Below are 16326 nucleotides of genomic sequence, written 5' to 3' on the forward strand. Positions count from 1 at the left end.
GCTGCCCGGGGGGCCCCAGTCTGATATGGCTGCCCCAGGGGCCCCGGTCCGATATGTCTGGGCTGAGCCTGGCTGGCAGCTAATATATGCTGTAGCATTTAGTCTATGATGTGATAATGTACATGTTGTAATTAAGTTTTTCAAAGCTTATTTTCAAGTCACTAACCTCTTTACAGTAATTATAAAATACTTCTTTTTCTCTAGGGCATTTAGTCCTTTATCCTGATTTATGGTTCTCAGCTTCTTTTATAATAATTCATTTTGATATTAATAAGTATTTTTAGTGTTAATCAGAATTGTGGACCAAATTCCAAGTGGTTAAACGTAAATCGCAAACAATTTTTCAATAGGCAACTATCCATTAATGGGCTAGAGAATACATATTTTACCATGGGGATTACAAAACGTAATACTGATAGTAAAACACGTTTCTGTCTGTTCAGGTTTCCATTCCCATAGGTTTTGTGTAGTTCTAAATAGCTGTTCAGTGATTGCAAATACGTATGTGGCATACATTCTGAAAAATTCCAAAGGTGCCAATACTTTGTCAGTTCGGGAAGTCAAAAGCAACGAGAAAACATCTTAAACCATTATTTTTTTTGCAACATATACAAATACAACTTTATTCTTCAACTCAGCAGAGAGAAAATAGGTAGAAAGTCACTTTTAAAACTGTTAATTTTACATAGTTTCCAGGCAATCTAAAGACTGGCACATAGTGATGCTGCATTGTTTAGAATACTTTGATAGGCTCTGAGAGTACAATGGTAAATGAGTATACAACTAATTAGTAAGTCATTCTGAAATACTCTTATATGAGTATCGGAGCAAAGTCTATTCACTGCTATTTATTTCTGGGTTTAATTTGCTAACTCTGCTGAATGTATATTGTAGTTACAAAATATTTATCACAGACAGAAAAAAAACTTCCACCATTGTTACCTTTAGCTGGCTACCCTAAAAGTAAACTGAGTTTTATAGTGGACTAGTAACAGCCAGTGATTAAAAAACAAATGTTACCTGAAGCTTAGTAGCATTCATAGAGCTAGAGCAGAACGGGGAGTTCAGTTTCAGAAGCTGCAAATTCAACATTTCACTGAAATGTAAACCTAAGAGCAAGTTCTTTTTTAAAGACAAACCATTAATTTAAGAGAACGCGTTCCTGACATATTTAGGTATGTCCGTGTTAAAGTAAGTCTTTATTCTTGAAAGCATGTGATTTGCAGAAGCAGACCGCTTTGAAAAGATGCCTGTTGAGATCCTATATCTCGTAATGTTCAATAGTATCAATAAAAAATAAAAATATGACTAGATTTTAAAAATTCAAATAGAGACAGTATTTCAGATTCTTCTAACTGTTAAACTTGGGATCAGTAACATACAGACAGGAAACCCTTCAGACCTCCTGGCATGCCCTGATTCCTGAAAATTGAGTAGTATTGCAGTGAGGGCAGGGTCCTGGACTTTTGTCCCATCCAGTCATAGCAGGGCAGGCAGCACTGACTATGCAAGGAAAGTAAAAGACACTGGTAGAAAAGTAACAGTGGTTTTAAAATGGTATCGAAGAAAATACTTCCGTATGGCCAATATGCAACAGAGTGAGCTTTCCACCTGTAAACTGTTCGCTGTTGGTCCTGCTACCACTCAGAGACTGCTTCTGTCTGGAAGGTTTTGATTATTTACATTCCTTGCTTTCAGACTTTATCATGGAAGCTGCTTCCTGTAAATAGTTTGTAATGTGGAAATAAATGTATTTTCCTAATTGATGAGCACACCCAGCCAAAAGCACAGAAAGGGACAAAGTTACTTTGTCAGCCTTGTCAGAGCAATGTGTGGACAAGTAGTCCTGTAGAAAGAAAATCATCAGAGGCTAAAGAGAATGAAGTTTCCTGTTAGAATTAATAATTCAGCACATGAAATCTATTTAACTGGCCTTTCTTAAGTTAACAAATCCCAAACCTGTTTAATGCTTCAAGTTTTCATTTCAACATTTTTTCATTAGTAGGATATTTGGAACCAGCAGAAATGGAAGGATACTCTTCATTTCCAACTGCACCAAAAATGAACCACATTTCAACAGAAAAACAAAACAAAAGAAAACAAAACAAAAAACAACAACCAACAAACAATTCACTCTCGTGTTTACCAAGCTTTCTGTAACTTGAGATTGTGATATGTGTACATTAATGTTCACTGGAAAATAATATACTGGAACAGTGTAATTAGCCTTACAAAATTATAGATACCTTACCTATATGCCCGTTAAGACTTTTCATGAGAGAAAGCCAAATATTTTGTTGTTCTGTTTCACTGTGACAAATAGCAGCAAAAGCAGCTTTAGACCTCGACTGATGAGTAAGACTTACATTAATAAAATTCTCCTACAACTAGAGAATTATTGTATTAGCAGACATGGTATATAAGTGCTGTTTTTAACTTGCCACTAGACTTTAGCCTAGTGGTTACAATTGTGACATGGCTACTGCTACCCCCTAATTTCCCAACCGTTTCTCTTTTTTAAATCTGTGTGACAGAAAAGCAGTAGTGGATGATGACATGGCTGTAACAACTTCCTGTGTTGGAGCAAGCATGCATTCCAAACTACTGTGATACTAGAAGTGATGGTAAGAATTTTCAGTGTTGCTAAATATTTTAATAAAATTAACAAAAAAGGCCAAACAGGTAAGGACAAACTCTTGTAAGTATTATTTCTAAATCAGTATTATTTCTAAAAATGCCTCAAAATACTGAAAGAAAAAAAATGGTGGTGTGTTACTACTACTGTGTTAAAATAACAGAGAGAATGAAATTAAAATTGAAAAAAACCTGTTGCACTATTTGAGTTGTGCAGTAGGTTATTTCCCAGTAAGTCCAGAGTATTTCAAAGCAAACTAGGCAAAAAAAAAAGTATAATTTGTACCTAACATCTAACACTTTTATGCAGTATCATTCTTGCATCATGCGTGTTCCAGGGGAGTGGGCAGGGGGAGAGCACACCTTATTCTTTCAGGGGCTGGTTCTGTTGTTAGAATGGACAATACCTGAGTGAAGAGTCTGAGCCTGGAGCTGTTTGGGGTTTTGAATTGGATAATGATTGCTGAAATGCAGTTTGCTGGTTTGCTACATCAGTACTGAGGATGAGCACTGGGAAGTGTGTAGCCTCTGGGAGGATATGCTACAGGGAAATTTGACTAAGTCTGTGGCTGTTTATCCTGAAAGTTGGGAATGACCTCCAGGGGGCACTTGTTGCTTTGGTAATGGCTAATTTATAGGAATTCTGTTGCGTATAGTCAGACTTCAAAAGAATCTGATGAGAGAATGTAGGTTCTACCTGCTCATTTATAAGTCAGTTAATGAAGTTAATGACTTCGTTTATTTTCTAAGTGTGGGGGTGGAGGTTGTTATCTCAGGTAACTTGAGATGTTTTCTTATCTGTAACTTCTTTCCCTTCCATCCTTATACTGTCAAAAATGAACATTATTTTAGTTACACTGTAGTTTTATCCTTTGCCTGATGCAGTTTCTCTCTGAGGAGCAGCAGTTTTTTTGTGCTAAAGTGCTAAAGTTGGTGTGCAAGCTCTGATTGCATGAACCAGTCTCTATGCATGGATTTCTTAATTTAGTCACACCAAGTAACTCAATGTGGTTCAGGGGTTGCTGTAGGGAGACAAAACATGCAGAGCAATTCATTCACTACAGATAAACTTCATATGGGAAATCAAAGGGATGGGTGATTTTAGCAGTTGTTTTCATTTGCACCCTGTTAACTTAGTATGGATTATTTTAACCAATTAAGCACATTAATAACTCCCATGGAGAAAAAAAATGACAAACATAACTAACTAAAATACCAAAAGTTGAATTCAGCAAACATTAAACTTTATAGCAGTGTTTCTATGTAAACAAAAATGGCAGGAGTTATAGTGAAAGAGGTTATACTCCCTGGGTTTAACAGGCAAGTTAAAAACAACTATAGACGTTTCCTGACTGCATTTTGAATTCATAATTTTGAACTGTTGATTACATTTTTAAGTATATTGTTTGAGTTTGTTCGGTCTGGGGTATTAAAATTCTTGTGCTGAAAAGAAGCATGAAAGTTCAAACATTTTTTTCCTCTAAAGACAGAGAGAGGTGAAATTCTGCAGTTTCTAAAAAAGGTAGTATATGATAAATATATTACACAACGACACATACTTTGGAACATGATAATAAATATTCTTTCTTTAAACACAAGCCTGGAAAACTAGAATTTATAAGAAGAAAACGTTGTTCCTTGTCAAAGTATCACTACCAGTTAGGTGTATTTAACTACTGTACATTACTTTGTTAAAGTAGATAGATAAACCATAAATAACTTGAGCATTTTGTGTATATTCACCAAAGTTAAACTGATAAGCTAAGGAAGTTACAGCATATTTAAATCTCTTTACAATCACTAAACACAGTGTTTAACAGGAATCTTTGTGTAAAAGTGCATTATTTTAATATAATACACACAAAAGAACACTCTGGTTCTCTGCCTTCGGTTTCCCTGAAGGCAACTAGCTAAAATAATATTTTGTTTAAAAGTGGGGGGAAAGGGTAATGACGTGTTTGTTTACAACATACAGTCCAAGAAAAATTCTCCATCTGCCTATCAAGAATCTGCAGATGTGAAGATACAGGGGAAGAGGGGAATCTTCCCATAGCTGACAGGCAGCTTTCCAATCTAGCATCCCATTTAGCATTCCCAAATTCTGGATGTTAATCCAGCAGCACTGCCTGGATTAAGCATCTAAAGCACAGGCCAAACAATTGCTGACCTGTTCAGACCACAGCAGATTCTATCAAGGGCACTGCAGAAGGATTCAGTGTTGTTGTAAATTCCAGTTTTCAGAAAAATGAAAGAACAAATGCTGAAGAAGAGGGAATGTGATTGGGATTTATCCATAATCTACTTTGCTTGTCTTCAATTCAGTTTGTTGTGATGACTTAGGGTCACCTTAGTCACCTAGAAAGAAGACAGCAAACGTGTCCATTCATAGTTGAAGTATTTTGGAAAGGAACATATTATTTGAATTTTGTTAGTATGATGATTTAGCAATAGCATGACAGTGCATGTCAAAAATGTTTCAATAGCTAAGTGTAAGCAAGTGAAAAGGAAATGCAATCTCCTTAAATTGACTGTATGTGAGATGGGATTAACGACACTGAACAGATTTATTCTTCATTTACAATGAGCTGTAGCTTCACTGGTGATAGCTCAGTGCTGTAGTAGCACTATGCAAATGTCTGGTTAGTGTAAACGAGTGGGCAAGTTAGATGTACTGTCTTTATATAAACTCATGTTTATATAAAGTCTTACGTTGTGACTTTCATTGGTTATTTAAGTCAAGCAAGGAGAGCTACAGAAAGGACAGTAAAAATGTTTAAACATTTCTGGAAAAAATTTTGCAGAGAGAGTGACATTACCACTATAAACCTGTTTCAGCTAAAAAGGAGATCATCAATCTGAATGATTTTATTATATGCATGTAATGTAACAAGTAACAACATAATCTCTACTGGATACTTTTGTTTACTTTGGCCAGCAGCAAAAGAATAACAGGACAGTAATAATTAAGCACAGCTAGTTGATTAAAATGCATACTGTAAAATCAGTCAGTATGCAGCATTCTAGTTTTGTTTTATAAATGGGCAAAGAAGGTGAGTGAAACTCCAGTCTTCACACCATTCTGATTCACTATATCTAATGCCGTAGTAAATAACTGGAGATCTTATTGATCTTTTTGTGCCTGTGTACACCAATGAGTAAGGTTTTTAGGGTTCTGTCAGTCTCCCTTGTGCCTTTCTGTGGTTTAATGAACTGCAACTTTGAAAAAAATACTCTGTAATTTATGTACTAAATTGATTCTAACTCTGAGGAATTATATCTCATACCTGAGCAGACCATGCTGTAGGAGGCACTTGTGGTTACTATTCCATAACGTCGCTAAAAGTCAAACTGCACACAGACCGTTCGTCCTTATTCTGGGGACTGTCTGGCAAGACTTGCAGAGGTGGCGATATAAATCCTCGGTACTGCTTACTTGACTTGGTTAACTTCTTGAGTTCACTGGTAAAGGAAATGCCTTTTCTTTTGTCATCTCGTGCTGCCTGTAAAACAAACAAACAAACAAAGCAGATGACAGAAATAGTTTAGTAGGCTGTTAGCTATGAAAAACAGAATTTAACACAAAAACGTTTAACATTTTTCTAAGCAGGCATCCCTTCTGAAATTCAGTGAGGCTGTGTTTTCATAGCCAATGGCATTGTTCTGATTGTTCTGACTAGATTAATTGAAAATTATTTATTGTCAAAGACTAAGACTATGTTGCAAACTTGGTATAAACTTGTATAAAATCTATGCTTATGACACATTTACTTTAAAGCAGCAACTGCCATGGACTGGTGGTATATGCTGGGAAGGAGACTGTAGTTCCTTCTCCCAATCATTCCAGTCCTTCCATTTTCCAAAGCCCGAGATAAAGCAACAAGACAACTTTTCCATTGGGCAGGAAAAAAGGAGACTGCATTTCAGTAGTTTTTTTTTAGTTCTGTCCCTTTGAATACTCCGGTCTGTCTTAATATGGTGGGAAAAAAAATAAAGAAAAAAGAACTATGTTGCTGGGTGTAACTGATACAGTTTAGCAAAGAATCAAGGAGGCTGGGAGAAAACAGGAATCTGCTTTTTTGCTGCAGTCTATTCTCTGCTCCACCTCTTCCACCCAGCCTCATGCCAGTCCTGTAAAGACTTTAGGCATCTCCTGCAAGATTTTGGGTACCTCTTGATCTTAAGCTTGAATAAATATTGATAAAAATGTGAGGCAGGGGTACTGAATCCCTCATACTAGCCAGTCATACAAGTACAAGGGATGGCAGCATGGCCCTGAAAGCATAGCAGCAAGAGGCTCTGCTTTGTTAAAAAAAAAAAAATCATACTATATTCAGACTTAAAACAATTGTTTGCATTTGTAAATGCAGCACCTCTTAACTCATTTTTTTTTTTTGCAGCCATATGTCTTGTGGTGATGCAATTAGATTGGGGGAAAAAAACAACACCCCCAAACCTGCAAACTGTAGAACTGACAGAAGTCTGGAAACAAGCCTCAAGAAACAAAGTAAGTTAAAATCTCATTTGACTATTCAGTGTCTCCCTCCTATAGAAAGTATGTTCCCATTGACCTGATCATGTACCATCTATAAAACCTGCAGCAAAGTATTTGATCTTTTACCTGAACCTGTTCTTTGAGTTTAAGGATAAATTTTCCTGCTCCCTTCCACTTGCTTTGGGCCTGAAACACACACTCTTGGTCAGAGAGAATTCTCTGAGATGGTTTAGATGTTGAGGACTTTTTGTTTGCTGGCTCTTTTGTCACCTCTTCCAAGAGGACATAATCGCTTGGATTTGGATTGCTCAGAATGCTGTAGGAGTATTTTGCTTTACAAAGAGTCTGTTTAAAAGCAGAAAGAAAAAGAAGGAAAAGAAAAAGGAGGCATTACTTCGGAGGCAGTTTACTAGACAGATTGCTCAGCTAGTGATGAGAACAAAACCCACCTCTTTTGCATGAAATCAGCCTACACACTACAGACCCTGTTAATGGAAGCAGCGTGCTGTTTACCTGCTGTATGACATCCTGAGCCGTGCTGAAGCGGGGAGCTTTGATGACGGTGCGTGGTTGCTCTGGGGAGACATCATGTACCTGAACAAAGAAACTGTCATCCTCAGAGGTGATGGCTACATCTTCCTTTGCTTCTTGAAAGACATTTCTCTCATTTAAATTCTAGAGAAGAGAAAAAAAAAAAAAAGTCAAATTCAACTACTTCAAAGTGTAATTAATAGCTGGTGCTCACAAAAAGTTTTCATTACATGAAAATCAGAGACTGTGCTGTTGCCCTGGCTCTATTTCATTAAGTGGAAGTCTTCTATATAAAACCAGTTTTGACAAGTCAATATTGCTCACAATTCATAGCTGTGTTTCTAAAATTGGTGTCTGAAGTACTTTTCATAGAAGGCAAGTAGTGCTTAGGACCACATTATGTAAAAATAAGTTCAGTGCTCTCTGCAGAAGAGCTGAAAGGTACAGCTAATGCTTTGAGATACTATCATCACAGGCCAAAACCACAGCATAATTTTCATCCATGCTAACATAGATTTTAACCCGTGTTTTCTGAAAGACTGGAGTTCAAGCAGTGACACATTTGTGGGTGACTATACTTAAAAAGTAAGTGTCACAGTCAACTGAATTAAGTAAGCTAGTATTTGTACAAACTAATGTTGTCTTTGTAATTTTGGCTCTAAACATTAGAAATGAAGGAAAACAAAATACTGACTTGTGTAATAGAATAGTAATTTGTCAAACCGAAGATTCAGCAAAAGGTCTAAAATAAGCAGAGTTGAAAACTTTATCTTATAAAATTTATCATATAATATAGCTGTGCATATTTTTTTCATTCTCAAGGATGCCTGAAGACTTTTCATGTAAATACTGTCTCTGTCATTTGTGTATGTAAACTCTGTGTATACAAACATGCGTACATAATTCACTGTGTTCAGACTAGGCAATTACATTACATGCAGAGCTGGCCAAATGAAATACCTCTGAAAATTAGATCATTAAGTGTCTTTCTCCTACTTTTTGTTTCTCACAAGCCTGGGCACTAGCATATATGCGAGCTGTAGATGTTTTGCCAATAGTTTAAACTAATCTCTCCATCTTCCTACTTCAAATTTAAAGAAATCTCTTATTTTACTATTTTAGACTATCATAGAAAAAATTAAAATCTATTGAGGTTTTTAGAGTTCTTTAACAGTAAAATCCTTTCTTTTTTTTTTTTTCTGAATGAAAAAGTTGCTGACATCAAAACAGATTGATATGTGTAGTCTGGAGTTCTGCTATCTATGATCCTATTATCATTCTTCTTTATATTCATTTCCTATAATGTCAAAATCTTTATTTACATTAAATTAGAATTATCATCAGTCAAAACAGTAAGCTAGTGGTATTGCAGTTTTGAATCAGTGATTTAACACCATATAGCTGACATTAGAGCTTAGTGCTGCACAGGTACACTTACTGACAGGTGCGTGAAGTCCAGTTGTGCTCCCTCAGTGTTATGTCTGTTTGTAAGTGGTGTACACAGCATTGACATTGCTTGCCAAGTAGTGAAACAAACACCATGCACTTTTGTTTCCTGGTCGTAACAGCTATTTTTAGCTACCTCTGTAAATAACAATTAATCTAAAACAGACTTACTTCCTCTCGGGTTTTAAAGATAATTCTTCCAACGTATCCTTCTTCTGGGAACCAGCTGTTCAAAAGCTGCACTAGCCCTTCTTCAGAACCAATTACTCTCTGAAACGGAGGTTTTCTGCATTCACTCTTTTCTTTAGATATAAAACTTTTCTCTTCCATCAGAAAATAGTCTGCAGCACATGATTCAGTGCCTTTTGTGGTAGCCAAGAGCTAAGACAGACCACAATAAACACACAGCAATTAGAATGCTAAATATAAACACTGTATAATCAGTACTTATAAATGAATATGAATAAAGAAGCATTAAGAATCAGTAACTATTCTGATAGTGTAGGCAGGATTTCTGATGTGCTATTTATTATTCAGATATTTTACTCGGGGGTAATATGCTGTTCTCTCTAGACTAGCCAGGCAGTTCAACTATTCCAGACAAGGCAGTACTATTTAAGCTTACTTCTGTTCTGTTTGGCTGGCCAGACAATTTATTCATAATCCCAGGACAGTACAATCTTTTCCCACTGCTGGAATAACAATCCCTGTTGAGTTAACTGGTTTTCCTACTCATGAACTTGGCCCTCTAACTTTTATTCTGTATTCCTAAGATGCTCAAGTTCAAAGACATACACAGTAAAGTTTGCCTTTGTTCTAAGCACAGCCCACTGACTCTGTCAGTCAGAAAGATTATTTTTCTCAGATGCCCAAACATTAAAATACTAATAGGAAGTATGTTCTGAGTTTAAAAACTGACTGTCTGAAGCCGAGATTTGGAAAAAAAAAAATCACAGATATTCTGAGTTTGCAATGCAATTAAACCCATAGTAATACATTTCTAAAACAACTTACTGTGCTGAATGAACTACAACAATTCGTCATGTGAGACATGCAGGGAGATGCATGTTGAGAACAAAGTTAGCCTGGATTCTTGCAATCAGAGCGTGAAATACTGTGGGCAGCTTACCTGCTGAAGAAGCTGTGCAGCTGTGGTCCCCGCACTTATGTTAAAAACAGTGAAAGGCTCCGGGCCTGGAATTCCATGAATTGTCACTTTGTAAGGCACAGAGGCTTTCCTTTCACCTGTGCTAAACAACTGTTCAGGCAATATTCAACAGGTTACTGATTGTTTTTACACAGGCATATGATTTTTATGTTGCATTAAGAGAAACTGTACACAAATTGTAAGGAATTCAACAGAGCAAAGCTACCTAGCTAATATGTGGTTCTTACACTACAGATCAAGGAGTTTAAAGGAAAAAAAGGGGGGGGGGCAACAAAAAACAAAACATGCCACCCTGCCTTGAAGAGAAAGAAGAAAAAGGAAGTTCTACAGCAAGGGTGCATAAACTGCCACTGAACAGCAGGTACAACTCCATCACTCACTGTCTGCATTGTAGGTGAACTCAGACTATTTGAATTCAAAGTATGAATGACTGGATGAAAACCTATAAAGCTTTTTTTCCCCAAAACCATTTCTGTTCTTCCTGTCTTCCCTACTGATTCACTGAGCTAGGTGTTTGGCACATATTCTCAGGAGGATAACATCTGCTACACAACTGCTGCACGCCCAGTAGCTCAGGAGGTTTCACCTAACACTCCAGCAAGAAGCAAAATGACAATGTACGTGCGTAAAACCACTGCAACACAAGTGACCCAGATAAACTAACATTAAGGGCTTTCTTAAAAAAATAATATATATATATAACATTTGTATTTGCACACATACACGTGCATTCATATGTGTATGCATATTTGTACATACAAACATACAGGTGTGTGCATACACACATAAGTATGTATTTATCCAAATATGGATTCCACCCTTTACTGTAACAGATTATAATTTTAGTCTCATTATGCCAAGGGAAACAGTAGTTGGTAGTTTGCATCTTTTTTTAATTTGTCCAGAATGCATTGCTTATGATCTATGCATAAAGAAATCATCTCTTGAATCTTACTGCTCAACCACACTCATTCTCCAGCACAGGTGTGCTTTTTGTGCTATACCTAAACACACCATAAGCCAGCCGTGGAAAAGCTTCACCCTCCCACCGTTTCAGTGGGATAAACTTAGTTCCACTGAAGCCCAGAAGAATTAGGCATCAAGGAACTTCTGAAAAATGTGGAAGTTTAAGGGCTAATGTCTTTGAACAGTCTGGTTCTAGAAGTCTCCAGATCACAGCAGTCATTAAGATAAAAATACATGGCATTCACAAAAAAATAACAATTACCATAGATGCAGTGTTTCCAGAGGGACTTTCTTCCATCCTCCGACTGTTTATGAATAAGCTAGAAATTTCTAATGCCTCGTTGTGCAGGTTATGGAGCTGGACATGTCTATAGCCTAAAAAGAAAAAAAAATAAGAAAAAAAAACTTTTGTAAGTACTTTGCCACATATTAGGACAGAAGTCTTGGAAATGGAAAACTCAGATTTGTTATATCTGTAGCACTAAAAGCACTGGAAAAATACTGCATTACTCCTCTTGTCTGCAAAATAGCATAACCCAAACGCTTTGAACTGCTGAGTGGCTCATATAGCTGTCTATCCTTATCTTGCTGTAATATTTGATATATTCATACATGAAATAGCTAAATATTAGAATACAAATGAAACAAGGACACAGTCTCACTGGGAAATTTGTTCACCTTTCTTTCATCTCTCCTACTGCCACTGCTGCCAGGAGTGCAATTTACCTCTGCCCTGATGATGACTAGTTATAGGAATTTCTTGGGCAAAAGGAAGTAGTGGAGTGACACCACTCTGGTCTTCCCAAAGGAGCAGCAAGTCTGGAGCTGAACACAGCCTCAGCTCTTACAACCAAAGCTTGTGATCAGCACAGGTTCCCAACAGCATGCGGTCCATCTCAAATCTGGGACTTCTCACAAGTCACTGGGTGTCCTCCAGCTCCTAGTGAGTATTAGACCAGCATCACACTGCAAGGGTAAAGTATATTGCCTGCTATTTGTTCCCTGAATCCTCCAGAAGAAGGCAACCAGCTGATTAAAAATACCCCTCTGGCAGGATTCAGTGCAGGAATTTGCTAGACCAATTTGGAATAAGGTGTTACTGCAAACTGTGTTACCTCTTTTTAGAGCTTTCAGTGGAATGATTCTTTGAGCTGTTACAGCTGAACTGTTGTTTTCAACAACTGCAAATCGAAGAAAGACCAAATCTTCAAAGTGAACCCGGAAAAGAAACTGTTCATTCCACATTGGGTTCAGAGTGTTGCGATGAATGGGCTTGGTCCGGAAATGGCAGCTATCCAGAGGCATCCCAAGCACATCGATTTCGATGCACGGACTTCCTGTGCTATTGCTAGGGCACACGTTCTGTCCAGACACGATCTGAAGCCGAGGAGTACACAGAGGCACAAATTAGTGGAGTCATTCTTTTCTGTCACAGTTCTGAGCTAAACTTTGCTTTTATCACATCCCTAAGTAGTTTGCTACCAAATTCATTTAATTACAGTGCTCCCCTACTTTCATAATTTCCAGGGCAGTAATTTCAGAAGCAGCCCTGCTTAAACCCCACATGCCCTTGCTATGGTATCTTTCCTCTGAAAAAAATATACTATATATCATGAGTGTAACCATTCAAGGCATTTGAAAGTTAGTCCAGAAAGAATGTCCCAGTAACATAGTCAAAAGGGATCAAATTTTCTTCTCAGTTACTCTGAGGTAATGGCACTGACCTCTGGCTTGCTTTGATATACACAGCAGAAAAATCAGGTTTGCAATTACCGTGGCTGCAAGACTTTTGATTCTTATGAACCTCAATCTTCTGAAACATTTCCTGGAAGGGACTGGCTTCTTGGAATAGCACTTCTTGCCATAAATCCGTGAATGATATATGGGATTATATAACTTCTTTGAAAATATTTTTTTAAATAATCAGTACAGCTTTTCACAGTGACTTTTTGTGCAACTTCTCAAGTGTTCACAAATGTGAAACACCCTGGCACAAGTGTAATTTTACACAGTTGTGTAATCCCAGAGAAAAGGTTGTCAGGACTGGATTTTGACAAACATTGTGAAGGAAACAGTGAAAGTAACTATGGATACAAAACAGCCAATAAAATAAAATAAAGATGATCATTTGCTGCTTCCCCCTCCAATTTCTTTTACATATACTGGCCTTCAGAAGTAAACGCAACTATTAAAGCTTCAGTCTTTTCACATAGAAGCATGACTGTAACGCTGGTTTAAGACTGTAGTTAAACGCTGCCAATTTCAATCTGTTCATCTGTATGGAATTCCCTTTTAATGTACTTACTGTTAAAGAATATATGGCTGGCTCCTTATTATCAAGATCTCTTTCTAGCGGACAAAATTGCTGGTACATTGAGCAATTTTTATCCCACAGAACAGGAGGTTTCAAAACATATCCACAGCCGCCATTAGCCTCAAACATCGCTGCATTAAGTTGCAGAGGAAGATCTGTGAAAGTAAGGCAGCCAAAACTGACACAGAGCAGTGGTACAATGGAAAAACAGTAACAGTGAAGACAACACATTTTAAATATATATATATGTATGTATGTTTCCAATTTTAGTACTATCAATTCCTGTTTGGTTTTCAGAGAAAGCTGTAGTTTATGTACCCAATCTGTCCAATCATTAGTTATATAAAACTATAAGAATAGTTCATTCTCTTCTATCCCTTTCTGATGTCTTTATCCAACTGTAGGACCTGCCTAAACCCATTCTCCAAGAAGTATCTATATATTTGCCATGAACTATATAATGAAAAAGCATCATCTATTGAGCTTTGTAGGCAACCTAACAGATCTGCCTTTGAAAAGGTGTGGGAACACAACATGGGATAGAAAAAAAATGTTCTGACCAACATTAAACCAGCATCCAGCACTTCTAATAAAAAGAGTTACTGAACTGTTACCTTTTAAACTTGAAATTATCAGAGGGGAAAACAGCCACTTACATCGGGGGGAAAGAAGCATTCAGCAATAGAATAAAAATTGAAGTTGTTGCTGGTCCTAACATTTCTGTGGTATCAGGAGATGCTTGCATTAGCATAAAGCTCCTGAATTGCTGCTCTTAATAATGAGATTGCCATTGTATGAAGCTGCTTGTGTTGGGGAGCACAGACAGATACCTTGTGGTAGCAGGTAAAGGTCACATGCAGTTTCACACTCCAAGGACCTAATTCACATTTAACATGTATGAAAAGTTGTGTGTTCCAGTACCCATACCGTCTGTTTGGTAGTTAAGAGCCACAAGCTGTACACCATGGAGCCAGAAGATGAGTGGATGGGGATTGGAGGAGTCGATGCGTGTGGCAGCAGGGTATGTCCTGAGGAGCTGACAGGTGGTGTGCTGGATCAGCTTCTGGGAGTACCGCCGGCACAGCCGCTTGGCAGCGTTCTCGTTCAGGGAGGAGATATGATAGCATTTGGGTGTCCTTATGATAGCACTGAGAGAAGCTGGAGAACTGTAAGGAGAGCAAGAGTCTTCCCATGTCTGCCGCATCACATCAAAAGGACCTGGAAAATAAACAATACCCTCAAGTCACAGCTGCAGATGCAGAGACTCCAAGAATTCAGTATTTTCTAGTGAGCTGTCTGCATGTACTTTGGAAATAGTAGAAAAAGATGATCCTGGAAAATGATACCATTGAGTATAAATGTCACATTCCTTCCTGTACAGTAAGAACAATCCACGAGAGGAAACAATGTTTAAATATTGGAACGATACTGTGATTTAATACTTAGAGCACTAAAGTCCAAACACGGGGTTGTAGGGTTGGCCTCTGTAGGGTTTGCATCCCTAACTATCACATACTTACCCAGCTGTAGGGTCTTCTGGGAGACACTATGCCATTCTTCTCATTTATACATTTTACATTAGGAAGGGAGGCAAGATTGAAAGCCATCTGGTAAGTCTCCTAACAGGCAGTTTACAGAGTGCCCTAAGAGTTAGGTGGCAAGTCCAGCAAAATACTTATGACCTTAAGAATTAGGCACTAGAGTTCTTTGTTTGTAGGTCATTGGTTTCTTGGAGGGAACCTAACCTGTCTGCTGCAGCCAGGCACTTGGGCTGAAAGAAATGCAATGTTCTTTGGGACAGAAAATGAGCACAAGAAAGGGTACAGCTCTGCAGCTTTCCATCTACAGCATTCAATTGAAAGGCAGACCATCTGGGCTCAATCCCTGCTCCAGGACCTTTCTGTACTTTCCTTTGTGTTTCTTTACATCTGTTCATATGCAGAAGTACAATTCCCAAGTTCACAAATTGGAGTTCACCTGTGGAGTCTAAACATTTCTAAGGTGGAACACAGGAGTTTGCACAATTACATGTTTGGACTTGGCTGAATTTTAGGTAACTAAGTCCCACATCAGAAGCTAAAAATCCTTTTTGGGATCCAGCCCAATAGTCTTGCCTTCCATTTGTACTTCAAAAATACTCATTCATCTCCTAAAAAACAAAGTTGAAGATAGAATACTTAAAATATGTTGGTTTTGAATCATTTATAAATGAGGGTCTTATTTTCCTGACCAATTAATCCTGTTCTAACATTCCACTACTATACACTCAACACTTGCTATAATAGTGTTACTGTAATAGCTGCTGTGCTAACAAAAAAACATTCCAGAGTTCAATATCTTGCACATTATAAAGTATATGATCTTTAACAACTTGGTCTGGTACAAAGTCATTCCATGTGACTGATGAAAGAAGATGCTAACTTTACCTTTTCCAGATGCTTTGGCAAGAGTAGCTGACTCCCCAGGGCTTAGTCTGCCAGGATTGTTGCCAAAAATGGACTTCCTGCTTTTTCTTTCTTTTCCTCTGCTAGAGCCAGATGGGTTTAGAGTTGACAAGCCTGTTCCCATAAATGTAAAATAAATGAGCCAAAAAACATGACCAAGAGGGCATGACATTTTCCATCCCATTTTACATTATTTTTTGAGGCATGGATACTCCTGTTATATAGTAAGCAGGGCAAGGAGTGTATTTTCCTCCATAATTTAATTTTAACATCCTTAATACATACATGCCTCTATATATTATATAAGCATATAATATATGTATTTGTATAT

The 16326-nt window shown here is 37.6% G+C and overlaps 1 protein-coding gene and 1 long non-coding RNA gene across 11 annotated transcripts in view; one reads left to right on the plus strand and one right to left on the minus strand.

Moving 5' to 3' along the window:
• The first annotated feature begins 629 nt into the window (after positions 1-629).
• LOC118169419 lies at positions 630-7807 on the plus strand. Its single transcript, XR_004752087.1, has 2 exons — positions 630-2624; positions 7032-7807. It is a non-coding gene; the product is annotated as an uncharacterized LOC118169419 (long non-coding RNA).
• Positions 3839-16326, minus strand: part of PLCE1 (phospholipase C epsilon 1) — a 155021-nt gene continuing 142533 nt past the window's right edge. For all 10 annotated transcript variants that reach the window (XM_035330719.1, XM_035330717.1, XM_035330718.1 and 7 more), the window contains 11 exons: positions 15978-16109; positions 14479-14769; positions 13543-13706; positions 12353-12614; positions 11500-11612; positions 10233-10361; positions 9275-9484; positions 7640-7801; positions 7253-7471; positions 5919-6134; positions 3839-4989 (listed from right to left, as the gene is read on the minus strand). In XM_035330719.1, the coding sequence (XP_035186610.1) occupies positions 5955-6134; positions 7253-7471; positions 7640-7801; positions 9275-9484; positions 10233-10361; positions 11500-11612; positions 12353-12614; positions 13543-13706; positions 14479-14769; positions 15978-16109 (1862 nt within the window). In that variant the 3' untranslated portion in view covers positions 3839-4989; positions 5919-5954. The remainder of the gene's footprint in view (positions 4990-5918; positions 6135-7252; positions 7472-7639; positions 7802-9274; positions 9485-10232; positions 10362-11499; positions 11613-12352; positions 12615-13542; positions 13707-14478; positions 14770-15977; positions 16110-16326) is intronic.

This window comes from Oxyura jamaicensis, chromosome 6, assembly GCF_011077185.1.
Source record: "Oxyura jamaicensis isolate SHBP4307 breed ruddy duck chromosome 6, BPBGC_Ojam_1.0, whole genome shotgun sequence".
NCBI lineage: Eukaryota > Metazoa > Chordata > Aves > Anseriformes > Anatidae > Oxyura > Oxyura jamaicensis.